Below are 27,034 nucleotides of genomic sequence, written 5' to 3'. Positions count from 1 at the left end.
AATAAAGGAATAGTGGGGAGAGGGGTCTATAGGACCTACTATAAAGGACACAAAGACAAAATCAAGGGGGAGGGTAGAGGTGGAGGAGGGAGGTGGGACTGGCTGGGGTGGGGTGGAGGGATGGGGAGAAAATGCAGACAATTGTAACTGAATAAAAATAAATAAGTTAATTTTAAAAAATTAAAATATTAAATAAAATGAAAATTCTGAAGGAAAAAAACAATAAAATAATTAAGAATAAATAAATAAATAAAGGCAGCCCGCCTGCGTAGGTGGTGGACTGCACTGAACCTATGAGCAACAGCTTCCTTCACAGCATGGCTTGCTGAGGCGAAGCCATACAGGACATGATAGAGAAGGGCATGTCCTTTGTTAGACTGACTGGCCCTCTCAGAGGCTCAGCAAGGCTCCAAGATCTCCTCCCGGTCAGGTGAGAAGAAGAGGTTCCATTGAAGAACATATAGAGCTGAGGGGCTAAAGGAAAAATGCTGTGTCCAAGTAGATATATTTGTGTATTTTTAACAGTTCCGAGTTGTCCTCACCTTGGTCCGGCTGAGAATGGTAAGAAGGAGTGGGAGTGTCTCTTACTATAATTCTCCCGAGAGAACCTCAAGGGGTCAAAGACCTGAAACGAGAGGGCATCCCAGCACCATTAACACATTCCGTAAGCCACTACATAGTGCTGATCACCAGAAATGGACTGTGAACCACGGGTATAATTTCAAATGTTTCAAAAGTTTTGAAGGGGAAAAGAAACTAATAATAGAATTTATTTAATATAAAACACTATCATTTGAACATCTACCTAATGTAAAGAATTATTAAGGAAATATTTCATTTTTTTAGTACATGTTCAAACTCCAGTGGGAATTTCTCCAGCACATCTCAGTTTTGTGGACTACACACATTTCAAGTGCTCAGTACCCATGTGACTAATGGCTACCACCCTGGACAGTGCAACTGCAGAACTATGACCTTGCCTGGCTTTCCGATTCACTAGTCTGTTACCCAGACTAAGTCAGGGGAAAGCAGAAACACTATGGCCAGTGGTACTATTTTTCACTCTGGAGGTAAGAGAGCACCTACTGAGAAGCCAGGTCAAAATGACTATGTGATCAGTTGTGACTGAGCTATGTAGTCCAACTATTACATGTAACACAACTTTAACTGCAGTTGTATAAGAGGAAGCATTCACACAGGTTGTGTTTCAAGTTTTTCAGCTCATTGAATCAAGGAACTCAGGTATGCTACCCATCTTCTTTTTGCCTCTCCAGGTCCTCTTGCCTCCCTGCTCTGGGCTCTAAGAAGTTGACCCACATGTTGTCCTGTTGGGTTAGGTTAAGAAAAGGCATTGATAGGAGATCTGGAGGGTGGGAGGAGAGAGTGTTCGGGGTATTGATTCCCTGCCATGCTGTCTCAGGTTGGCCGCATGCTGTACTGACAGCTCCAACTCCTCTCTGATGGCCTTTCCTGGGAGTTCTTTCCCAGGTTTGTAACCCTCTCTCCCGCATCTCATCAGGCCTAGCAGTGGTAAGCACTTTGGCAGTTATTTGCTCCATTTTGCTTTTCCTAAAGCCTAACCCGTACTTCTATCAATAGTTCCTTCATAAAACTCTCCTCAAATTGCCCAGCTTCAGGGGATCATTGATTACCTGCCAGATTCGGGACTGTTATATCAAGCAAAAGGGAGTTTGAGTCACCTGAATCACTGCTGACCATCCACACTCCTGCAGACTTCCAGATAAGTGCTTGCTGGAGCCTGTTAAGTAACTGGCTGCAGCCACTTAGGGCAGCCTGTGTGACATTATGCCAATTGTTCATTCAAAGCAAGGATAAAGTAGGAATAGCAGGAAAGGACAAGATTTCTCTTAGTGGAAAAGTTTTATATTTTCGGTTTTTATGTTTACTTTTGTTTGCTGTATCATTTGCCACTTCCATGCCTACCTAACAAAAAGTGAATTGCATAGCACTAGTTCTCTGAAGTATTTGTGTGTAAAACAGCCATACCTTGGGGTTTTCCCAGACAGCAGGGTTGCGGTGAAGACCCCAAATACTGAGAACCACTGTCATTCCTGAGAAGCAAAAAGATAGAATTGATTGCAGAAAGAACAGCAAGCACCGGGCTATTGTTATACCACTCTTCACTAAGACTTTTCTTCTAGAAGGGAAGAAGCTAGCTCCTGGCAGAGCTCTGTGTGCTGTAGCTGATGCCAGCAGAGAGGACCCACGGGAATATCAGGCTTGCTGGCACCTTAGTTTCAAAGCAATGACCTACTTAATATGCGATTCTGTGTCAAACAGCAACTGGTATCGTGTCAAAACATGCTTATGTTTTCTGTTAGTTCTGAAAATTGCTTATGCTCTAGTCCTTCCTTCCCCACAGGGATACGCTCCAAGACCCCTCAGTGAAACCCTGAACCTGTGGGTAGCGCCAAACCCTACATTTTACCATGATTAAACCTACACACACATACCTACGATAAAGTTTAATATATAAATTAGGCATAGTAAGAGATTAACAACTAATAGTAAAATAGGACAACTATAACAATATACTATAATAGAAGTTATGTGAATGGGGTTTCTCTCTCAAAATATCTTCTTGTACTCTATCCACACTTCTTCTTGTGTATGATTAAAAATGCCAAACTTATTCCTGAATTTGTATAACCATGTCTTTCTTTCAGGAAATGGCTGAGTGTCACTCATTTAAGGGGACACCTTGCAGAAGTCTCCATACAGGCTTGATGCTGTCTGGCCCACCCCATTGAGTCAATCAGAACAAGTTTTCTGTTCATGTCTTTCTCCCACAAATTTAAAGTCTTGTCCATCTTAACTACCGCTGTTCATATATCATGGCCAATACTTCTGTAGTTTGAGGTGCACAGAAAATCTAGCACAAATTTCTTTTCTCATTTCCACAATTCCACAAATAAAATATTTATTTTTATGGTAGATCATAGCAAGTTCAGCTTATGAGAACTTTCATTTTCTCTTAAAAGAAGCACTTTAAAGCTTCCTTTATGCATATCCAAATTGCCAGCATTACTACCGTTGTGCTTTGGGGCCATTAAGAAAATTAAGAGTTTCAGACCCCAGGTGATTGCAGGTAACTGAACTAGGGAAAATGAAATCATGCATAGGGAGGGACTACTGTATGTCTATTGAAGGACTATAAAAGCACCCACTGGAGACCATTTGGGGGCATAAGAACAGAACCGTAACTCCCCCATCCAATACCAAGGACAATTTCTGTTGGTGCTGTTCTTATACACAGGGTGGAGAATTCTGGCAAATATCCATGTAGTTGGAGGATTAAAAGAAAGAAGACAGAGGAGAGATAATTTAGGATTATTTGGTTACCAGAAGTAAATCTGATAAATTGATTTTTGATCTGTCAACAACATCCCAGTAAGTTACAGGTTATTGGTGTCTGCTACAAGCAACTCTGTGGGCTTGTTTCCAAGGGCAAGAATAAATAGGACACTGAAGCAGATGTGTGAAGGGTGTCTCATGTGACCCTCTTCCTCCCACTCACCCTGAGCAGAAACCTGTGTTGTCCTGGAGAGCCCTGGTGTCTGGGCAGGGGACCTTGGTATGAGTTCTAGTCTGTTCACTGCACACTGGCCCCCCAGTGGGATTTTGCCTATAGCAAAAGTATTTGAAAGTGCTTTCCTCTTGGAAAACACTTTCCTCTATACAAGTGTTTGCTAAGATCATGTTCCAGGAAAAATGAGATAAAATGGTAGAAGCCTATGTAAAATCTTAAGTGCTGCTCATTTATTAGGGTGATATTATGATGATGATGAAGCCAAAAACTTTCCTTGGGTCTTCTAGATAAATAATGATGTTCATCTCCCAGGAAGCCTCACCTGGGTCTCAAACTCAGTCAAACAAAGCATTATATTAAAAACAATGTCCCAGAAGGAAAGAAACTCTGGGTTCAGACTCTGGGAACACAGGTGCTGGGTATAACTTGCTGCAAATGGTTATGTGCCTTTGGGAAAGTCTCTGCAACCACTATGTGATCAAGGCAATGCCCACTGAGCTCTTACTGAATAGGTGCCCAACCTTAACCAGTGTCTTCAGGATTGTCTTTTGACTTCTCCAAGAGTTGTGAAACCACTGGTCTTTTACTGTGGTTCCTAGGGTCCCACCACCTCTAGGAACTGCTTCAGGAAAGAATGCAAAGACCTGCAGGCAAAGAGCGTCCATCTGAGAAGGTTATGGGCTTGCTGAGTTCTCTGGAAATGGCTATGGCTGTTGGCATCAGTCGGAGTGACTCCTTGATACACATTGTGGTGTATGACATCTCACCCAGCTGTTCCCTGTGGATATAAGGGAAGGAGGAAGAAACTCAGACTCCATATCCAGTTTATAAATATTGATTTTTTTCTCCTTTATACCTGTTCCGGGCGAATATCATCGTCAGCTTAAAACTATTTTTCCATTTGGTTATGTGACAGAATATTAAAATGAGACTCCTGCCTTAGGGTCAAATGAGGTCCAGGAGGAAGAAGAACCAGACAGGTGCCAAATATCCTCATTATAAAGCAAGGTATTATCAACAAGATGGAGGCATAGGTACATACACTTTTCTTCCTCGCACAACCACCAGAAGGGCAACAACAAATTTAAAAACAAGAAATAACCAGAATTGCAAGAAAATCCAATTGTATAAAAGTCCGGCAACTAAGGAGTTAAACAAGAAACCTTCATACAGATTGGTAGGAGGAGTGGAGATGGGAAGCCAGGGCAGAGAGGACTCCAGACAAGGTGGCTGTTGGTGGAACAGAGAGGGCGAGGAGGTGGCTAGTGGACCAGGCAGTCCCACATTTGCATAGGGATAAACCAGGAAGAAAAACTAGGGAGCGAGACAGGCCACACAATCCAGGGTTCTAGCGTGAGGAAATAAAGCCTGAAAACCTCTGGCTGTAAAAACCTGTGGGGGTTGTGGCAGCAGGAAAACTCCCAGCCTCACAGGAGAGTTTGTTGGAGAGACCCACAGGGTCCTAGAATGTACACAAACCCACCCCCCAGAAGGCCAGCAGCAGATGGGCCCAATTTACTTGTGGGTAGTGTCAGAAGAGACTGAAAGCCAGCCAAGAGTCAAGCAGGCAGTATTGTTCCCTCTCTGACGCCTTCCCCACAAACAACACCACAACGCAGCAATGTGGGTTGTCCCTCCCTGGCGAATACCTACAGCTCTGCCCCTTACTACATAACACGCACATCTAGACAAAGAAATATGGTCCAACTACAATATTTATATGAAAACCCCCAAGTACTAAAGCATTACATAGTGGACCCAGAAGAAGGCTGTACAACAGTATTTTTCAATTTTTAAAACTCGTGCCCACTTTCAGTAACTAAAAATCCATCCCCCAAGCTTTCTTTAGTTTGTTTATTTTCTAAATAAATTAAATAAATGTCATGACAAATGTAAATAAAAAATATGGCCCAAATAAAAGAACAGATCAAAGGTCCAAAAATAGAACTAAGTGATGAAGAGATAGCCAACCTAACAGATGCGGAAACACTGGTAATCAGGATGCTCACAGAAATACTTGAGTATGGTAGAAAAATAGAGGAAGAATGAAGGCGATGCAAAGTGAAATGAAGGAAAATGTACAGGGAACCAACAGTGATGGTAAGGAAACCAGGGCTCAAATCAACTATTTGTACTGGAAGTAAAAAATTAACATTCAACCAGAACACAATGAAGAAACAAGAACAAAAAATTGAGGAGAGGCTTAGGAACCTCCAGGACAACTTCAAATACTTCAACATCCAAATTGGAGGGGTGACAGAAGGAGAAGAGGAAGATCAAGTAATTGAAAACTTATCGAAAACATAATGTAGGAGAGCTCACCTGATCTGGCAAAGGAAATACACTTCCCGAGAGCCTGGGAAGCTCGGAGATCCACAAAGAAGTTGGATCCAAGGAAGCACACACTAAGGCACATCATAAGTATATTACCCAAGATTAAAGAGAAGGAGAGAATCTTAAAAGCAGCAAGAGAAAGGAGATAGTTACTTACAAAGGAGTTCCCATAAGACTGTCAGCTGATTTCTCAAAAGAAACCTTGCAGGCAAGAAGGGACTGGAAAGAAGTATTCAAAGTCATGAAGGGCAAGGACCTACATCCAAGTTTACTCTATCCAGAAAAGCTATCAGTTAGAAGCAGGATGGTAGGCAAAGTGCTTCCCAGATGAGGTCAAGTTAAAGGAGTTCATCATCACCAAGTCCTTATTATGTGAAATGTTAAAGGGACTTACCTAAGAAAAAGAAGATGATCAAAAGTTTGAGCAGTAAAATGACAACAAACTCACAATTATCAACAACTGAACCTAAAACAAAATCGAAAACAAATAAGGAAACAACTAGACCAGGAACAGAATCACAGAAATGGAGATTACAGGGAGGGTTATCAGCAGGGAGGGGGAGGGAGGAGAATGCAGGGAAAGCTACAGGGAATAAGAAGCATAAATGGTAGGGACAAAATAGACAGGGTTCATGGTGGGAATACTATAGGAAACAGAGAAGCCAAAGAACTTACATGTGTGATACATGGACATGAACTAAAGTGGGGGAATGCTGGTGGGAGGAGGGGTGCAGGGTGGAGGGGAATAAAGGAAGAAAAGAAAATTGGGCAATTGTAATAGCATAATCATTAAAATATATTAAAAAATCAAAATAAAGTGAGGCATTAAAGTACTGGTAAAGGATTTCCTATGCAGATTTCTGAAAACCAGTTTTGCAATACTTGGCTCATCATACAAATGAAGAATGTGTAAGGGATGGCTAAGGATTGAAGAGAGGAGGGTTAAGTGTCCATCAATAAATGAATGAATCAAAAAACGATGGTACATTTACACAATAAATTCTATGCAGCAGAAAGAAAGAAAGGGTGGCTCCTAACCTTTGCAACATCATGGATGTTACTGGAGAGCATTATACTAAGTGAAATAAGCCAGCCTGTGAAAGACAAATACCATATATCTCACTTTTAAGTGGAACCTAATCAACAAAACAAATAAGCAAGCAAAATATAACCAGAGACACTGAAGTTAAGAGCAAACTGACAGTAACCAGAGGGGAGGGTGAGGGAATAATGGGGGGAAAGTAAGAAAGGGTTTTCGGGAACAACTATAAAGGACACATGGGCTAAACTAAGAGTGGGAAGAATCAGAGGAGGGAGGGGGGTGGGTAAATGCAGACGACTCTACTTGAAGAACAATAAAATAATTTTAAAGAAGATCCTTTGCACTTTATATTCTCACCTGGAAAGATTTCTTTATTGTTTTTCACATTTCACATAAGCCAAATAAGAATGAGAAAGGTAATTGTTTGAGTTATAAATATAGCCACTATAATCAAGGTTAAAATATCTAATTAATTTGGGGAGATACTATACAGTTTTTTTAATTCAATGAATGAATAAAAAATGACTAATCAACACTGCATTTTGTGCTATAGAGTTCAAACCTTTTACTTATACTAAGAAATGACTATTACTTTCTGATAAATAGTGAGATTTCTATAATACTCATATAAATTCATTTTTTCCTTTACAAATGTTCTAATTGAGCTGAGTGTTGCATTAAAAATGTGATATTTTCCTCCTAACCATGGAACTACATTGCCTTTAGCATATCTATTTTTCTGCCCATTTGACCAGAAAAACAAGGATACATAAATTATCTACCTAGGATGAAGAATGTGGTTTATATCAGGGACATGTGTGTTCTTTGAAACAGCATGTTTAAGGGGCTTCATAAACCTGGGCTTCATTAACAGCAGGATATGCTCAAGTCTAGCAAAATGGAGTTGAAGTTTCCCACCTGGCTAACTATTACCCATCCTATAAGAGGCACCTGAAGCAAGATCTCCTGGAAAGTCTCCCTGAGCTCCCAAGTCAGCCTAGGAATCTGTCTTCTAAGTGTCTGTGGTGGCCAGCACATCTCTCTCATCCTTACCATGCTATACTGCAATTATCTGTAAGGGAGTTCTGTCTCCTGTATTAGGGTGTGAGCTCATCGAGGGTAAGACCCACACCAAATCTTGCATGTATTTTTAATGCCTTAGTACATAAAACGTCCTCAATCCAGATTTGTTAAACTCACATCTGAGTACATCATTTAGTACTATGTTCAAAGTCCAATGCCAAATCTGAGGAATGGACAAGGAGATGGGAGAGAATGTCTACAGTGAGGCTTAAATGACGCAGATGTTCTCAGAAGAGGAGCCCCACTTGAGCCCTACCACTCAAGCTCTGCATGCAAGTCTAAGGATCAAGTCCCCATTTCCAATGCACCAGAAACTGGGTGAAAGAAAGAAAGAAGTCATTTCACACAACACTGAATACAAAAACAGTGAAATAGATAACTTATGAATGTGTGAACCTGGTTTGCAAAATGCAAAGGAATGATTTTGAGCCCCCTAGAAAAGAGCACAATGGTAGCCTGCCTCCTCTGCTTCCACATCCTTTGAAGCACTACAGTCAGCAATGTACTAGAAGAAGACAGAATCAAGCAAAATCCCAGGAGGAAACCCAGGAGGAAATGTTTAGGGAGGCAGATCTTACCAGGTGATAGAAGACCCATCCCCCAGGATGCCCCTGATCTCTTCACGGCATCTCTCCTGATGCTCAGGGTTCTGAGCCAGGTGGTAGAGGAGCCAGGCAATGCTCCCTCCCATGGTGTCTTGCCCTGCCACCATGAATGTGTTCACCTCAGAATGCACATCGGTATCTGAGAAGCTGTTGCCATTTTCAGCCTAGAAAGCACAATAGAGATATTTTCATGCAATTTCAGTTTATAGATGTTTGGAGCCCCAGTCAAAATAATGGTCTTAATGGGAAAAAAATGGCATTTCCAATGAAAGTTTCAATTTTAATTCAGTCCAAAATGTAGACACTATGAGACACACTTTGCTCAGAGCATAAAACTGGACCAAAGTTAGGTAAGGAAAGCAGGCCCTGCAAAGAGTTCCACCAATCATCCTACCAGACTTATCCAGATTTTCCAGCACCTCATCATCAATACTTTATCAGCTTACTCTGTGACACATTTTCTTATTTTACTAAACTATCATGTATCTTTCTGATAGTCACCAAACCTGTCAAATCAATAAAAATATTTAGTCTTATCTGATTTTCTCTAGTAACAAAGTTGCAGAATTCTATTTTTACCTCAAATTTTATGGAGCCAACCCATCAATTCAAAAGCATTGTTAAATTTAGTGGATCACTTTTGCTATTCTCTCCTCTCCTTCCACACACCCACTTACCCATACAGTTATCTGGACATATGAGCAAGCTCAGAAATTTGAAAGATTTACCTGGGCAGAAAGGATAGTATCCAGAAAATCCTGATACTTCCTCTTCTCAGTGTTACCCTGTTCCTTCTTATCCTTGAGGGATTTCCTTCTGCCTTGGATTACCAGCTCTGTGGTAGAATAATAATCTCCCATTACTAAAGTAACAACAAAGTAAATCAAAATAAAATAAAATGTAGAGCAAGCCATGACCCATAAGTAACTTCAAATCTTGCCTAATTTCCTGAGGTCACAGTGGGTGTACCTATTTAAACAGATTTAAATCTTTGCAGACATTTATTTTCCCATCAAATAACAGTTTTTGATCAAAGCTCCAGAGACAGATGCTTCCAGTCAAGATGGTAGAGTAAGTAAATGCTGTGCTTGCCTCCTCCCATCACCACCTCAGAATTACAACTACATTACAGAACAACCACCCTTGAGAGCCACTTGAACACTAAGTGAACAGAACTCTTATAACCAAGGATATAAAGAAGGAGCAAGCAAAATATACCCAGAGACAGGGATATTAAGAACAATCTACCAATAGCCAGAGGGGAGGGGGGAAAGGACAGTAGGGAGAAGGGTTTTCAGGCACTACTATAAAGGACACATGGACAAAACCAAGGGGGAGGGTGGAAGCAAGTGAGGGAGGTGGGTTTGGCGTCAGTAGGGGGCAATGGCGAGGGGGAAGTGCAGACAACTGTAATTAAACAACAATAAAAATAAATAAATAAATAAATAAATAAATATAATTAAAAGAAATAAAAAGAACAAACTGTAAGAAAGGGGAGGTGGGAAGGGATACCGAGGGGAAAAGGGGGAAGGGGCTTCAGGAACATCTATAAAGGACACAAGGACAGAACCAAGGGGGGTTCAGATCAGGGGTGGGAGGTGGGGATGGCTGGGTGGGGGGGAGTAGGGGAGGGGGAAATGGAGACAACTGTACTTGAACAAGGATAAGAAAAAAGTAAAAAAAAAAAAAAAGCCACATTGAGACTGGTCAGAGGGGTCGAGACAAGAAACCACTTGGTCCCACATCCACAGGTGGTAGTTAAGAATTGGGAAGGACATGGATGGGCCAATAGCAACTAAGACTCAACTACAACCAGAGAACTCACATAACCCCCGCAAAAGACATTCCTGCAGCACCTGGTTCAGGTGGTCAAGAAAAGTGTGCCACTGAGTCCCACAAGACATCAACTACATAAGACCATGATAACAAGATTAGGAAACATAGCAGATCTATGAAATACATGCAGAGAGTCACAAAAAGGCAGACAAAGTGGGAGAAAAAGAAACATGCCCCAATGATAGAAAAAAAGAAATCTCCAGAAAAAGAACTAAAAACGGAGTCAACCAAGCTACCAGGTGCAGAGTTCAAAAGCAGAAATGAGGATGCAATATTTATATCAGACAAAATAGACTCTAAAAGAAAGGCTATAACATGAGACAAAGATAAAGGATCAATCCAATGTGAGGATATAACTCTTGTAAACATTTATGCACACAACACGAGAGCAACTAAATATAAAGCAAATGATGACAGATATAAAGGGAGTGATCAACAGTAATACAGTCATAGTAGGGGACTTCAATGCCCCATTGACCACAGTGGACAGATCATCCAGACAGAAAATCAACAAGGAAACAGTGGCCCTAAATGTCACAGTAGACAAAAGAATTTAACAGATATTTTTAAAATATTTCACCCTAAAGCAGCAGAATATTTTTTCTCAGACATTGTTTTTAAGCACACAGGGAATATATTCCAGGAGTGACCACATGCTAGGCCAAAAAACAAGTCCCAATAAGTTTAAGAAATTTGAAATCATATTGAACAGTGTCTATGATCACACTGGTATGAAATCAGATCAAGTACAAGAAGAAAACTAAAAAACACACTAAGACATGGAAGTTAAATAACATGCTACTGAAAAAGGAATGACTAACCAACAAGATGAAGGATAAATTCAAAATATCCCTTCAGAGAAATTATAAAGAAAACACAATGACTCCAAACCAGTGGGGCACAGCCAATGCAATTCCAAGAGGGAAATGCATAGCAATATAGGCTTTCCTCAAGAAACAAGAAAAATCTCAAATAAACAATCTAAACTTACACCTAAAGCAACAAGAGAAAGAACAACTATCATAGCACAAAATGAGTAGAAGGATGAAATAATGATGATCAGAGTGGAAATAAAGGAAATAGAATCTAAAAAACAATACAAAAGATCAATGAAACCAATGCTGATTCTTTGAAAAGATGAACAAAATTGATAAACCTTTAACCAGACAAATCAAGAAAAAAGAGAGAAGCCAAGTAAATAAAATCAGAAATAAAAGATGAGAAGCGACAACTGACACCACAGAAATACAAAGTGTTATAAGAAAATACCATGAACAGTTACATGCCAACAAATTGGACAGTCTAGAAGAAATGCATGAACTCCTAGAAACATACAGTCTTCCAAGACTGAAGCAAGAAGAACATCTGAACAGACTGATTACAACTACTGAAATCAAAGCAGTAGTCCCAAAACTCTCTTGCCCAAAAAACAAAAGCCCAAATGGTTTCACATGTGAATTGTACCAAACATTGAAAGAAGAACACCTAACCTTCTCAAACTATTCCTAAAAACTGAAGGGGAGAGAAGGCACCCAAGCTCATTTTATGAGGACAGCATTACTGGAATTCCAAAAGCACACAAAGACTTCACAAAAGAGGCCAATATCCCTGATGGACACAGATACAAAAATCCTCAACAAAATGTTAGCAAACTTAATTCAATAATACATTAAAGGTCATATGCCATGATCAAGTGGGATATACTCCTGGGATGCAAGGCCAGTACAACATTTGCAAATCAATTAATACTCTACATCACATAAACAAAATGAAAGATAAAAATTATATGATCATACCAATAGATGCTGACAAAGCTTTTTGACAAAATCCAGCATCCATTTATGACAAAAACTCTCAGCAGAGTAGGAACAGAGAAAACATACCTCGACGTAATAAAGGCCAAATGTGACAAACCCACAGCTAACATAATACTCACCAGTGAAAAGGTAAAAGAAAGTTTTCCTTAAAATCAGAAACAGGACGAGGATGCCCACTTTCACCGCTTCTATTCAACATAACACTGAAAGTCCTAGGTATACCAATCATACAAGAAAAAGAAATAAAAGGCATTCAAAATGGAAAAGAAGAAGTAAAACTGCCATTGTTTGTAAATATCATACCATATATAGAAAATCCTAACAATTTCACAAATGCAAAGAAACAAAACTCTTAGAACTGACCAATAAATTCAGTACAGTCATGAGATGAAAAATTACTATTCAAAAATCAGTTGTATTTTTATATACCAATAATGAACTACCAGAAAGAGAAGTGAAGAAAACAATCCCATTTAAAACTAATCCAAAAAAATAATATACCCAGAAATAAATTTAACCAAGGAGTTAAAATGCATGTACTTGGAAAATTATCAAACATTGAGGAAAGAAATTGAAGAAGATCCAAATAAATGGAAACATATATTGTGCACATGGATATGAAGAATTAACATCTCTAAAATGTTCATGCTGCCCAAAGCAATCTATACATCTAATGTAATCAATTCTTATCAAAATATCAATGGCACTTTTTACAAAACTAAAATAAATAATCCAAAAAATTATAAGGAATCAAAAAGACCTCAAAGAGTCACAACAATTTTGCACAAGAACAACATTGCAGGTACCACTCTCTCTGATATCAAACTATACCACAAGGCTCCAGTAGTCAAAACAGCATGATACTGGCAAAACCCAAACACATAGATTAATGGAACAGAATAGAGAACCCAGAAATAATCCCATGCCTACATGATCAATTAATCTGTGACAAAGGAGGCAAAAATATACCACGGAGTAAAGACAGTCTATTCAGCAAGTGGCTTTGGGAAAACTGGACAGATACATACAAAAAAAATGAAACTAGACCACCTTCTCAAAATGGATTAAAAACTTAAATGGAAGACCTGAAACCATAAAACTCCTAGAAGAAAAAATAGGCAGTAAACTCTCTTGCATTGCTTTTTGTAATATGTTTTCTGATTATTCTGTTTGGGGAAAAGAAACAAAATAAAATGTAAATAAATAGGACTATATCAAACAAATAAGTTTTAGCACAGCAAAATAAACCATGAACAAAACGAAAAGGCCACCCAGTAAAGAGATTTTTGAAAATGAACCATGTGATAAAGGGTGTGTCTTGCAAATTGCCTAGAGACAAATATATATCATGTTTCCATTTATGCAGTTCCAGGAACTGTCTGAAGTACTTCAAATGTATCAACATATTTAATCCTCACCACAAACCTTATGAGCTAGGTCCTGTTTTACCCTCATTTTACAGATAAAACTGTGGGAAAGTTATAGGTAACTTGCCCAAAGTCACACTGCTGGGAAGTGGTGGTGCTAATGTAGGATGAACTAACTGCTTGGTAAACATTCTGTACTATGGTGTTCATTAAAAGTAATGTTCAATTGCTTAGAAAGTTTAATCGCTTTCACTTTTAGGTGTATGTTTTGTGAAAGCTATTTTTGAACCATTCCTTTTTTAACTTTTTACATTTTTTAAATTCTGGTAAGAATGTTTATGCTGAGATTTACCCACTTAACACACTTTTAAGTAGACGATACAGTATCGTTAACTACAGGCACCATGCTGTAGAGCAGATCTCTAGAACTTAGTCATCTTCCATAACTCAAACTTCAGACCCAGCGGACTACTCCGCATTTCCCCCTTTTTTCAATGTATGTCCCCATTTACTCTCTTCCCCTAATCATTCCTGTGTTGCATGAATGTTTTTCACTTTTCATTACTACTTCAATCATGGTGTGAAAAGCTAAATGCCATTTATGCTTTGAAATAGTTCAGTGCCCACTTCTCAGGTTATATTTGTATTAATAAAAATCATGCACAATAAAAATTATACAGTAACTTGAAAACTTCTCGTAAGACCATGACAGTGGATGTAGCAAGTCTTCTAAAGGACTTGCATTACATTGGAGCAATGTCCACATCAAAGCTCCATCAAGAGCAAGAATGCTTTCTGTTTTCACACAGGCCTGCTCCTCTACACAAACACAACACGGTTATGACAATGGATGCATCTGGGCAGCCCAAACCCTAGAAATACCTGTGTACTGATGCAGAGTGGTAGCTATCTTCTGTAAGCGGCGGTGAGTGGGGGTGAATTTGAAAACCATGTCATGGTGAAGTAAGAAAGTGTAAAAACGTTTAAAGATAAGTTTGGAGGCTTCAGATATCCCATTGACATACACATCATGGGAGCTAAAGAGAAAGTGGGGATAAATGTCAATAAGTGACTTAGATAATGGCAAACAAATGTCTTTTTTGCCCTCCTATTACTGACCTGTTTATCTGGCAGTTGGTCTCTTTGCTGAAGGTACATTTCATGAGTGTGTCCAGAGTCATCAAGCAGATGTCCCCATAGACCTCCACAAGTGTATCCTGAGTGTCGCACATCTTCTCCCATTTACCCTGATACAGGAAGTCAAGGTCAACAACATCACCATCAAAGTGTCTTGATCAGAAGGCTTCTCCCTGACCCTGCCCTTAAGCTGAAATGGAGACAACCCTGACCTGGCAGGAGCCAAAATCCATATAGGCAAATAAGCTTTTTACTTGGCATTAGGACAGGGAAAACACACATCCTGCTGGGTAAGAAAGAGCATGGAGCAAACCAGGTGTCCAGTAAACGGCTGAATTAAGTGCTGTTGGCCTGTAATTATTACCATAACTCTGCTTTGAAACAGATCAGAGTTCCAGTAAAACAGATAATCTCTGGTACAACACCTGTAATTACAAGGGGCTCCCCAGGGCTTCCTCCATCTTTAGTTCCCAAACTGTTAGACAACCCATCCATCACTATTCTCCACCACCATAACCACACTTAAACTTGGGACATTAAAGTAAAAATACAAATAAATCTCAATGTGTAAGTTCAGATCAACTGGCATTTGAGCACTTCTGCCTATAGCTACATGCTAAGGATTCAGAGGCCATGCAAGAAAAGGCAAAGAGATGGTTTTCTGGCTTTTACCTAAGTGTCAACCGTTAGTCAAATGCTTTCACCCTGAATTATGCACGTTTTACTGAGTACAAAAGTGAGTTTAGAAGGAATGAGAGCAAAGGGGAGGCTCAAAGCTGGAGGCACTTTGGCACAACTCATCAGAGGGAAGAGCTGTGACAGCAATCTCAGGGAAATGTGGGACCTACAAGTAAGGGAGACAGAAATGTTCATTGAAATGGAGATAAACTCCAACACCACCACTGGCTGATATGCAATGTGCGTGAAGCGGCACAGCACCTGAATCAGAAGAGCATGCCCTCTCCCACTCTAACCTGCACCTCAAGCTCTCTGCCTGGCCAGCTCACACTGGTACTCACTTCATCATAGTCCCAGCAGACCTGAGGTTAAAATCACCTCTGTGAGCAAGGCTGAGAACCCAGTCAATCAGTACGTCTCTCTTGTGGAAAGGAATAGGCTTGCAGATGAAGGTGGAAAAAACTTTGGCTTTGTTTGTGATGTTGGAAGTGTTTCTGATGAAACTATATTAGTGCATTTTTTGTATGATTTTTAAATAAGTACAATCTAAAATGTCATCATGTACAAGGGGGCTTTTAGAAGAGAACTCATGTATACATCAGGGACTGCCCACAGGAACACTCCTCTGCATCCTCCTCCTGCCCCCTTGGAAGAGTGTAGGTCACCCCCTAACCACCCTCTGTAACCTACAACAGGAGACTCACATCTGCGACTGTAATATAGACACTTAGTCATTTGTCAGTCATTTATGGCGATCAGGCAAGTTCATCCCAACCACCAATACTTTGGTAATGCTAACTCACTCTGCCCAAATTCCTCATGCATATTATTCACGTATACAAGTCCAGCTCATGTTTCGTGATAAATCGGAGTCTCCTCTGAATCTGAAGCTATTATAGCTCCTCCAGTTTTTCTGACCTGTCACCCAGAGCATTTACATTTGAATGGTACTACTTCAATTTATTTCCATAGGTTCTCAAAATATATCTAAGACAGACAACCAGATCTTCATCATTTTTTATCACCCAAAAAGCCATATACAATCTGTTGCTAGTAGGTACTTGTACATTGGTTAATTTCTACCAATCATCCCCCTTTGATTTTCACTACCCACTAAATATATGTCTCATTCAATTCCTGTTGGGAGTATTTTGGAACATATCAGAACACTTGTATCCCTTTACCTACCAGCATTACATTCACAGACTGGGTCATCACATTGACATAGGACTTCAAGATATTAAAATTAAATACAGGAGTTATTATACGTCGGTGCTGGAACCACGTGGGACCATTTAGATTCAGAAGTCCTTCTCCTTGAGAAATAAAAGGCACAAAATCATTTTTTTAGAAGATATGGTGAAGGAGAGGTGAGAAGATAGATATGGTGAAGGAGATATGGTGAAGGAGAGGTAAAGAACACACACCACGGGGTGACCACGACACACAACATGACACAGTAGAGTATCAAACAGTGTTCATATTTTAAGATCGAAGTAAGTTTTGATGCTTACATCTGGGATGGATGTATTTAGCATTGCCAGAAAAACCCCACTCTATGAAGCCTCATGAGAGTGCTCATCCTGAACTCATCAGTTACTACCCATGTATTTATTAAGTCACTTAAACTTCCTGAGGCTTGGTTTTCTCAATGATCAAGTGTGATAAATACCTACTTCATTGTGTTGTTTATTAAATGGAGGTATATATATAAGGCACCCAGCCTGATCTCTAGCAGACAATAGAAACACAGCAAATATCCATCTTCTGTCCCTCTAAACCAATTCAAACCACACAGTGAACATAAAATTCACAAGGAAGTACAAAGGAGTTTTCATTATGTCCCCAGATACCCACCCCCTTGAGCCCTAGGCTGTACTTCATACCCATAAATGATACAAATTGGCAACACTCATTAAGGCTAATGCCTCAAATCTTCTGCACCAGTGGGGTCATTAAAGATTTGGCTTTAAGAGAACCTTAACTCTTATGAATACATAATGGCCATCATTCACTGACGACTTACCACACACATACCAGCCTTGCAATGCATGACATGAATATGTGTTTCATTTAATCCTCACAACACTCTGGAGATGTGACTCTCTTCCTTTTTTTCAAAGGTGAGGAAACAGAGGCTTAGAGAGACTAACTGACTTCCCCAAGTCCACACTCAACTAGGAAGTGGGAAGGGGGCACAGGATTCAAATCCAAGTAGCTATAACTCCAAAACACATGTTCTTCCATTTAATTCTTTTCTCCTCTAACATAAATATAACATATGTAACTAAAAGTCTTAACTTATCTGTTTATAGAATATTTCCAAACTCTACTTTGGGGCAAAATTTTACTGATCTGTATGCAGAAATAGGGAACTCCAAAAAGAAAGGGAAGGAGACAAGAGAACAAGAGGGAAGAAAGGATAACATAAAGAGTGTGGATGGTGAAGCTGCAACTTTAAAGACAGAAATGGGACACATACACACATGTGTGTCTTGATAATGAGACTTTAGGGAGAGAAATGGACAAGGAGGCTTCCTAGGATGCTGAGCTGTGTTGACCTTAGCACGCCTTCTTGACCTTCCCCTAGATAACCTGCAGTGGAGATCTACCATATTCTCAATGCGTTTGAATTCTGACTTCAGTTTCTTTTGAATGCTGTAGTATAGAAAGGGGACTTCTAGCAAGAGAGTTTGTCACCCTTCTCATTTAAACATACATACCGATTAATGGAATCAAGAACTTGTATATGTACTTGGACTTGGGATCTGCAGAGTAAACCAGCAGAAACAAAAGACAGCATTAGAGGAAAGTTATCAAAGTTGGTCAAGTTTCTCTTCTTTTGCTTGCATTAACCACAAATAGCAAAATGGGGCTCAGGACTCGCTCCCTACAGCCCTTGGCAGGTGCAGGGTTTGGGGCGGATGGCAGAAGTCTAGGTTCAGGGATCAGAGAACAGGTACACAAGGCAGACAGGTACACAAACCCAGATTCTCTCCGCGTTTACACTTTCTACCTCAGACATAGAGATTATTCACAGGTTACAAAATTTCCAGAACAGGAGTTGGGACAACCTATCATACGTTTTTTGGAAAGCAAACTACCTGTTACCACAGGGGTTGAGGACACACCAGGAAGTCAAGTACAAATGCCTATTGGGATTCTTGTGAACTCTAACGTGGAGGTGTTTCACAGCTCTTGCCCTTCAACGGGCGACCATGAGACCAATCCAAGAGAACTTGGGAAACAGGAAACATGGGAAAGGCTGTTTTCTTTTATGAGGTTTTGCTAAGAGTAATGGAGACAATGGCACAGGGAAGAAAGGTTTAAATAACAGACCTTAATTTACAAAGTTGATGGAGCAAAGACTGGACATTTAAACTTTGTGCTATGAGATAATGTACCATGGAAGCCTTGAGAAAGAATTGGATGCGGGAGTCAAAGGACTTGGCCCCAAAAGGGAACACACTTGAGAAATATGCAAAAATCAAACACAAAATTTGGACCATGTTGAAGAGCTTAGACTGAGTAAAGTCATGACCTGGCCTTCAGTTTTACATCCTGGACCAGCACAGGCAGAGCTACCTCGGAATCCCTCTGAGGACTCCCACTCAAGAAAGGGGCTGGTGGACTGTGGCTGACACTGAAGTCACAAAACCAAACGAGGAAAGAAAGCCCCTGGTAATCTGGTGGTGCCAGCTTGGCTTTAGGATACAGTGACCTAAAGGGTCCATGAGGGTCTGAACTAGACAGGCCCAGGGGGACGTGGGAATCCCCTTCAGGATTGGTGGGAAACCTCTCCACACTTACTCCAGTGTCTCTTGAAGGCCCAATACTAATCATTGCTGCAGAATTCCTTTGCAATCCTCCTTGTGGCTTATGCATATCACTCTTAGGAGGATGAGGTTCCTGAGATTCATTCCTTGTCTTACCTGTTCTGTTCAGAAATGTCCTTGCATAGTCTGGGTCACAGATAAAGAAAAATGCCTGAAAAGGCCCAAGCCAGATGGGAAAGGCACACGGGTATTTTTTGACAACCTCCGCAAGTTCCTCCACGTTACCACCCAGAAGTAACTGCAATGAAAAAACCAAGGGAAATTAGAGATGCCAGCCAGTCTAAACTCATCTGCTCATACAGACAAAAGTGAGTTCGCGGCTTGGGTAAGGTCAACAGGCAGGGGGCCCTGACCCTTTTTCTGGAAGTGGCTGAACACGCTTTCCTTGGGATTTATAAGCTTGGGGTATAAAAAATTCTAAACAAGGATAGTTTACTCATCTTCCCAAAGTAAATATATGTTGTATCCCCAGACCCAGACACTGTCAAACACCATACACTGTGAGCTGTTATCCCAACTGAGAGGGTGAAGGGAGCCAACTCACATACCCTCCTATACCTGCCAAGGTCACACACACACTTGGATTAGGGGTGGTATCTGGAAACAGCAAAAGATTTTTTTTCCTGATATGGAAAGCTAACTAGTAGCAGGTTGAACACAACCCACCTTGCTCACCATTCCCTCTCCCTTTTCCTCTCTCTAATTACTGGTGAGTGATATTTTCCTAATGACTTAATACTAAATGCTTCTCTCTAAAAACACGCCAGTTCCATCTGCAAAGAAAATTCAATTGCTTTGCCATATAACAGCAGAAGATTCAGTTATACAAGCGTGTGAAGCTTGAAGCAAACTCCAATGCAAAACTGTCAGCTACTACCATCTCTTCCTATGCACTGCTCCACCTGCCCCTGTGCAGCCCTTACTCAAGCATCACCCCCTCACAGTAAGTAAACTGCCATGACTATTCTACCCTGCCAACCAGCAGGAAGATACGGAAGAAGACTGTTTAAAATAATCGCATCACAGCCCTGACTGGTGTGGCTCAGTTGGTTGGGTGTTGTCCCTCAAAGAGAAAGGTCGCCTGTTTGATTTCTGGTTAGGGCACATGCCTAAGTTGCCAGTTCAATTTCTGGTTCTAGTTATGCTTTTCCTACCTGTCTTTCTCCTTCTTCCCCTTGCCCCCAGTCTCTAAAACCAACCAAACAAACACAAACAAACAAACAAAAAACCCTGCATCCTGGCCAGTCTGATCTCTCTCCCCACTGCTGACAACTGAAAACATTCCAATTAGCCAGTAATTCTTCCCTACCTTGAAGTCAGCCTAAATGCCCCAATCCAGTGTGAAAAAAGAGTAAACACATTTGACCAGAGTCCACACTAGTGAAAGGTTTCAAAGAGGAAGATATCCAAATTACTGCCTAGGGTAAAATACAGGATTTCCTGTGGCTTGATGTGTATAATCTACTTTTTTTTAAAAAGAAGACTTTATTTATATGTTTAGAGAGGGGAAAGGAGAGAGAAAGAGAGGGAGAGAAAGAGCAATCTGTGGTTGCCTCTCAAGCACCCCCTACTGGGGACCTGGCCCACAACCCAGGCATGTGCCCTAGACTGGGAATTGAACCAGCAACACTTTGGTTCACAGGCCAGTGCTCAATCCACTGAGCTACACCAGCCAGGGCTGTATAATCTATCTTAATCTACTTCAAACAACTGTGTGTCACCTGTGTGCCATATGAAGAAACCCAAAGCCATATGAAGAAATAAAGATCTCAATAAAGGTAAATCCATGGGCAATTATAAAAGCTAGTATTATTGTAAGAGTGCTTTGTAACTCACCTTTTGTTTTCTACATGATTGTACAAAATAATGCATTGAAAATAATTAATAGTTTGTTTTTAATAAAATAGGGAATCAAGCGTGGGAGTGGATTTAGAGGCAGGGTTGACTGAAAGGTACCAGCCTTCCTCTACACTAAAATTTAAACCAGTCAATATTTTTTGGAGTGATTGGCAGGGGCTATTCCCTGCTTCACAAGAATCTTAGGAAAAGACAGGTACTTTTCTCTAGTTGGAATGGGCTCTGACAGACCTAGGTAAGCCTAGGAGGAATGGAAAATCACCAGGTGGGAAAACTGTACCCTGCGAAAGTGTAGCCTGGGAAAATGCCTGCCTGGGAAACTGCCTGCCCTCCCTACCCAGGACAAACACATGCCCAGCTAAGACTGGGGTCTGGGGTGGGCCTATTCGGCATTACAGGATGCAGCTTTAACTTGAGCCTGACAAGATGTTCAAGAACAATGGTCAGCAGAAAAGGCACCAGTAACCAGCTCTAGCCAATCAGACTCTGACACCCCAAGTAGTTACCCTTCGCGGGGTTTTGCACTTAAAAACCCTGCCCTAAGAACAACCTAGCGAGTCTTCACCTCCTTTGCTTTAGCTCCACATTTCCCTCTTATTCCCCACTAATAAACCCTACTCCTTAGCTCGCTGGGTCCCTCTGGTTTCTTGAGCCACTCCAACCTAACACTAAGGATGGCAACTTTTGCGTCCAATTTTGCACATTTTCTGCAATTAATAAGTATTATTTAGTATTATAAGTAAACATTTAGCAATTCGTATGGGACCTTTTTAAAAATGCAGTACATATATGCAAGAGATTGATGTAGCAGAGACAGTCCAGAGTTGCACCGCACTTTCTTTTTCCCGATTCAATCTTTTGAAATACCTCCTCCCAGCCACTGAAGTCTCCAGCTAATGGCTCCAGGGCGTGTCCCTTCCCCTGTAGGGCTGTGAGGGAGCAAGTCCACAAGAATGAAAAGACGCGGAGAGCCACAGGCTGGGCCAGACAGGTCTGTGCAGCAAGGAAGGGTGGAAAAAGGGAAGAACAAAGCCGCCTCTCTGCCCGCCGGGTTTCCAGCATCCTCCTTCGCCCCTCCCTTCCGTCTACCTTCTGGTTCCCGCTGAACCAGTGAGGGGCTGGGCCAGGGAAGGCGCGCAGATCTCGCAGCAGCTGCTGCCTCCGCACGTAGAACTTGATGGCCTGCAGCAGCCCCAGGGTCAGGAAGAACACGAACGCCAGGTAAAAGGGCCTCGCCCAGCACTTCTCCAGCCAGGCGAACTCCATCACTGGGTACTGCTGATTGTCGGCAGTGTCCGGGGATCCCGGGAGAGGGTGATCTTTCCAAGCCCGGTGGTTGGGGAGGATCACCCAGGCCACTGCGTCTCTGTGCTCTCCCAGAAGCTCCCTCCTTCCCCCGGCAGGAGGAAGAGCGTTGGGATCCGCAGCTCAGGCTTGGCCAGGGGAGGCAGGCGCAAGTGCCCGGATTTTGAAGCCTTTATCAATTGATGCAAACCTCCATTCAGGCCGACTTCTTATAGCCTCCTGGAGTGACACATACCAAGTAGGACAGTCTTCAATCAAGAGAGACTTGAATTTAGGTGTTGAAATAATGCCAAGGTCGAGGTCATTTTTTTCTTCACTGCCACAAATAAATGCTATGCAAAGCTGCTGTGCAAATAAACTACTATGCCAAAAGACCTTCTTTCCTATTCTGAAATTTTATCAAAACCGACAGGGTTCTGTGGGCTGCTGCTGGGCATGAATGATCATTATATATATATAGTGTAGCCTGTCCAGTGGTGTGCTTGTAAAAGTTTTACAGCTGATGCTCCCTATGATTTCCAATGTTTGCAGATGTCCACCATGACCTATTTCAAGCTGCCCACAGAGGACCCTGAACCCTGACTTGGGAAGAGATGCGAAGCAGCATACCAGTGTACAGTAGTTCCACAATACAGATACAATCAGGGCCCACAAGTCAATTTCTGGATCTCAGTGCAAAATGAAAATGTGTGGCCCCTTGCTAAAGAGTTACTAACCAGATGACGACAACAGAGCATTAAACCAAGCACATCCCCTTCTGAGTGCAAGATCCTGTGTCACTGCTCAGGTTCCACGCTCATGAACTCAGCCCTGGTTGCAAGAGACATAACTTCAAGGGCATCTATAATAGCAAATGCAGTAAAGCAGCCAGAAAATATTTACTTTTCTTTATATTAATTATTCAGTGGTGAAGTAGGATCCAACAGACTCGGCCCCCTAAGCTGCTATCCCTCACTCCCAACCTTCTTTACAGGAATTGTCCAAAAGTCACTTACTCGTTCATTTATTCATGCTAAGACAGACACAGGCATGAACAATAAACCCAATCTCTGTTACTACTTCCTATTCTCCTCCCTGTGCCTGGCTCCCCACACCTCAAGCATCTATCCCAGTCTTTGGACCAGCTTTTGTTTGGCAGGCTCATGCTTAAGACAGAATTAAATGGTTGTGATATCATTCAGACCAAGCACTGGCCCCTTGAATGTTCCACTTTGTGCCACTCCTTGCTTCTGTTCTTTCTTCCCTAGAATGTTCCACCTCTTCCTTCCTCCAACCATCAGCTGGAAGTTATTTGACAGCATCTCAAAATAATTGTTTATACAATTGATGCAGAGGACATTTGCAAAGAAATTTTTTAAATATGAGGAACTAGTGAAATTTACATAGCAGATTTCATGCAGAGGTCCAAGAGCCTATAGTTCCATTATTTTCTTCCTTAATAGCCTGGAGGAAAGAGAATGGAAATGTTCAGGAAGGAGGCATAGAGCCAATCCCCACTCTCACTGCTGCCTCCTGGACACCGGCCAGTGCTGGGCACTGCCAGGAAGTCCCGAAGGATCTGGGGTTACCCTTTCCTTGGGAGGTTCACAATCTGGTGGAGGGGACAGAGAGATAAACAAAGGGATACAGTGCAATGGATAAATGCTACTATTGGAAGGATCCGTTTGGATTATCTAAAACTTGTTCTATCTTACAAATACGGAAATTAAATACAAAAAAGAAAAGCAGCTTGCTCTAAGCCCCTGCCCTCCAGACTGAGAATTCCAAGCTGTTTTCTCCTTTACTCATTGTCACTGTTACTGTACGGGGTCTGGGTCCAGAGCAGTGTGCCATGTGCCTCAGGCCCACGTGTAGTGTGTGGGTTCTTGACCTCATGTAGGAAACATTTCAAGACACGAGTCCAGTTGATTTAGAGAGTTGTTCATTAAAGCTGGGGACAGTGAAACAAAGGAAGGGCTTAAGGTAGAAGAAGCAACAGGAGAGAGACAGTCAGAGAAAAGGGGGCCCTGGAGATAGGTGTAGGGGGCTAGCCCAGGAAGAACTGCACTTGCCCACTGCTCCTCTGGTTGCAAGTCTCATGGGGCCACTTAGAATTCAGGAGGAAGACAGCAGAAATACGAGGCATGGGGGTGCTCCAGAGAGAGCGCATCCCGATTGCTTTGTCTTGAGGCTTTTCAGCTTTCTTTGGCCAGCCGGGTTTCTAGTGCAGGTCTCAGGAGGGTGTTAACAGAATATTCGTTAGGTTTTCAGATGTTTCCTTCAATATACTGTTCATCACAATGGGTATAGAGGGGTCAGGGGTTATTTTGGTCAGTTGTACTTTTAAAGAACATCATTGAAGAGGGGCCAGGACCAAGGCAGGTCTTCCCCAGGAGGGTCTGGATTGTGTAAGCCATTAGCTCCTAAGTGTCCTTTGTTATGGAAGATGAAATCTTGTGATCCATTAGCTGGCTATAAATTGCTCAAATTACTTGGCCTTGTTTAATTATTTTTTCTCTGTGTCCCTTATTCCACTTGTCAAGGAATTTCCCTAGCTTCTTGCTATCCTGCCTCATTGCCCCATTAGACACTCCAATCCCTAAAATCTTTTAGGGTTGTTGAGGGAGGACAGTTTGTCTTCAGCAACTGATTTATGCTAACAAGGTCATGGTCCCCGTTTATGTAGGATATGGACATCTGTCCCTGCCTGATCTAAGGGGGACAAGGAAATGGGATCTGAGACTGGAGCAGAGAGGCCATTGGCTGACTCTTCTAAAGTAGGGATGGGCTGGAATCCCTGAAGTGTCATCATTTGACATGGATTTGTTGTATCCTAGAGGCGACAAATTTGACGACATGCTTAGTGAAGTGGAACACCTGGATTTTATCTGACAAGTGTTAAATCCAACGGGGACAGAAAAATTTCTTTCCTGGGGGAGGAGGCTGAATGTATCAACAGGCTAGTAGAGTGTCAGAAATATGAGAAAGACAATTATATTAAGGCCTAGCTACTAAATTACTTATCTGTAACAGGTTTGTTTGGTTTTTTTTTAATCCTCACCCAAGGACATTTTTTCACTGCTTTTTAGATAGATAGAAAAGGAGAGAAACATTGATGCGAGAGAGAAGCATGATTGGTTGCCTCCAGTATGTGCCCAAACTGGGGATTGTATGCACTTGGATCAAACTTGCAGTCTAAGCATGTGTGCTCACCAGGAATGGAATCCACAACCTTTCAGTTATGGGATGCTGCTCCAACCAATTGAGCCACACTGGCCTGGGCAGATTTTTTTTTTCAAAGAGGAGTTTGAGATCCTCTCTGGCTTCATAGGTACAGTTCTCAGGTTGTGGTTCCTGTGGGGACTCACAAGAAACAGGTTCAGATAAGTGAACCCACCTGATTATCTCTTTGAGCTTTATTGCAGTTGTGGTGCTTATTAGGACCTAATATTGGCTTTTCCATCTGAGTTGTAGTTGGGACTCAGGACAGTTGTATCTCCCAGTTTTTAAATAGGTCATGGCTCCTGGTTTATATTGGTTGTGTTGATAGTTTTTATTGGGGTCAGGCAGAATTTTGTTTCCATATTCCTTAATGTTTTGGCACCTATGCTAGTTTCATGATGTAAGACAATAGCTGGAGGGTTTCCTCATCTATGAGCAGGTCAGATCTGAGAAGGGGCCTGCCATGGGTGAGTTCAGAGGGGCTAACTTGAAACTTTCCTTTAGGTGCAGCTTTCATTCTCATGAGACCTAAAGGTGCCACAGACACTGATGACTTTGAGGTTTCCTGGCATAGCTAGACTAGAGTCCTTTTTAGGGTTTGATTAGCTCTTTCTACCTTCCCCAAGGATTGAGGTCTCCATGATGAGTGTAAGTGATAGTTAATTCCTAAAGCTTAAACCAGCTGTTGTGTAATCTTGGCTACAAAAGAGGCTTCACTGTCACTCTGTGAGCTTCTTGGTAGACCAGCCTAAGTAAGGTTTGTTTTAATAAGTACTTGGCCACCTTAGCCACCAATAGCTCTTGGCCACCAATAGCTCTTTCTATTCTGGTAGGAATGGCTTCAGTCCATCTGGCAAAAGTGTCTACAAATACTAGCAAATATTCAAATCCCGCTGTAGGTGACATCTGAGCAAAACCAGTTTGCTTATCCTCTCCAAGGTATGTTCCTGGCTGTTGTATTGGTGTCTGGACGGGAGAAGGAGGGAGGTAACTGTGGGGTGTTATGTTTAGAGCAGAGCACACACCCTAGGGTCACTTCCTTTACAGTTTTATAAAATTTTATGTCACAAACAGCTGGGAGGCAAGGGTATTCACAGCATCTCTCCCCAAGTGGATGTCATTGTGGAGCATTTTGATGTATTTCCATGTTAATAAAAGTATATTCTTTGACATCAGCCTGCCCGGTCTCTAGAGAACCCATTCTTTAAGGCCCATGAGACCTCCTCAGTGGTTTAGGGGAGCCTTCTGGGGGCTGAGGGAGGTTGGGGAAGAGAACTGTCTCTAGGATGATAGATGAAGACCAAGCCACTATCTTAGTTGCCCAACTTGCCAGTGTATTGCCTTGGATTCTACCCTTTTGGTGGCCTCGGTAGTGTATTACTGCTA

General features: G+C 41.6%; 1 protein-coding gene across 1 annotated transcript in view; it reads right to left on the bottom strand.

Annotated features, from left to right (window-relative positions):
• The window catches only part of LOC112314512 (cytochrome P450 4X1), a 29,535-nt gene extending 6,925 nt beyond the window's left edge, over positions 1-22,610 (bottom strand). The window contains exons 1-11 of the mRNA XM_053920301.1: positions 22,232-22,610; positions 19,382-19,523; positions 18,173-18,217; positions 16,638-16,765; positions 14,754-14,881; positions 14,517-14,671; positions 9,343-9,449; positions 8,588-8,778; positions 4,195-4,328; positions 2,008-2,072; positions 543-625 (exon numbers count right to left, since the gene is read on the bottom strand). Coding sequence (XP_053776276.1) covers positions 543-625; positions 2,008-2,072; positions 4,195-4,328; positions 8,588-8,778; positions 9,343-9,449; positions 14,517-14,671; positions 14,754-14,881; positions 16,638-16,765; positions 18,173-18,217; positions 19,382-19,523; positions 22,232-22,408 — 1,355 coding nt within the window. The 5' untranslated portion in view covers positions 22,409-22,610. The remainder of the gene's footprint in view (positions 1-542; positions 626-2,007; positions 2,073-4,194; positions 4,329-8,587; positions 8,779-9,342; positions 9,450-14,516; positions 14,672-14,753; positions 14,882-16,637; positions 16,766-18,172; positions 18,218-19,381; positions 19,524-22,231) is intronic.
• Positions 22,611-27,034: the final 4,424 nt, after the last annotated feature.

This window comes from Desmodus rotundus, chromosome 3 (assembly GCF_022682495.2).
Source record: "Desmodus rotundus isolate HL8 chromosome 3, HLdesRot8A.1, whole genome shotgun sequence".
Lineage (NCBI taxonomy): Eukaryota > Metazoa > Chordata > Mammalia > Chiroptera > Phyllostomidae > Desmodus > Desmodus rotundus.
Note: the sequence above shows the minus strand (reverse complement) of the source record. Positions and strands in the feature narration are given on the sequence as shown.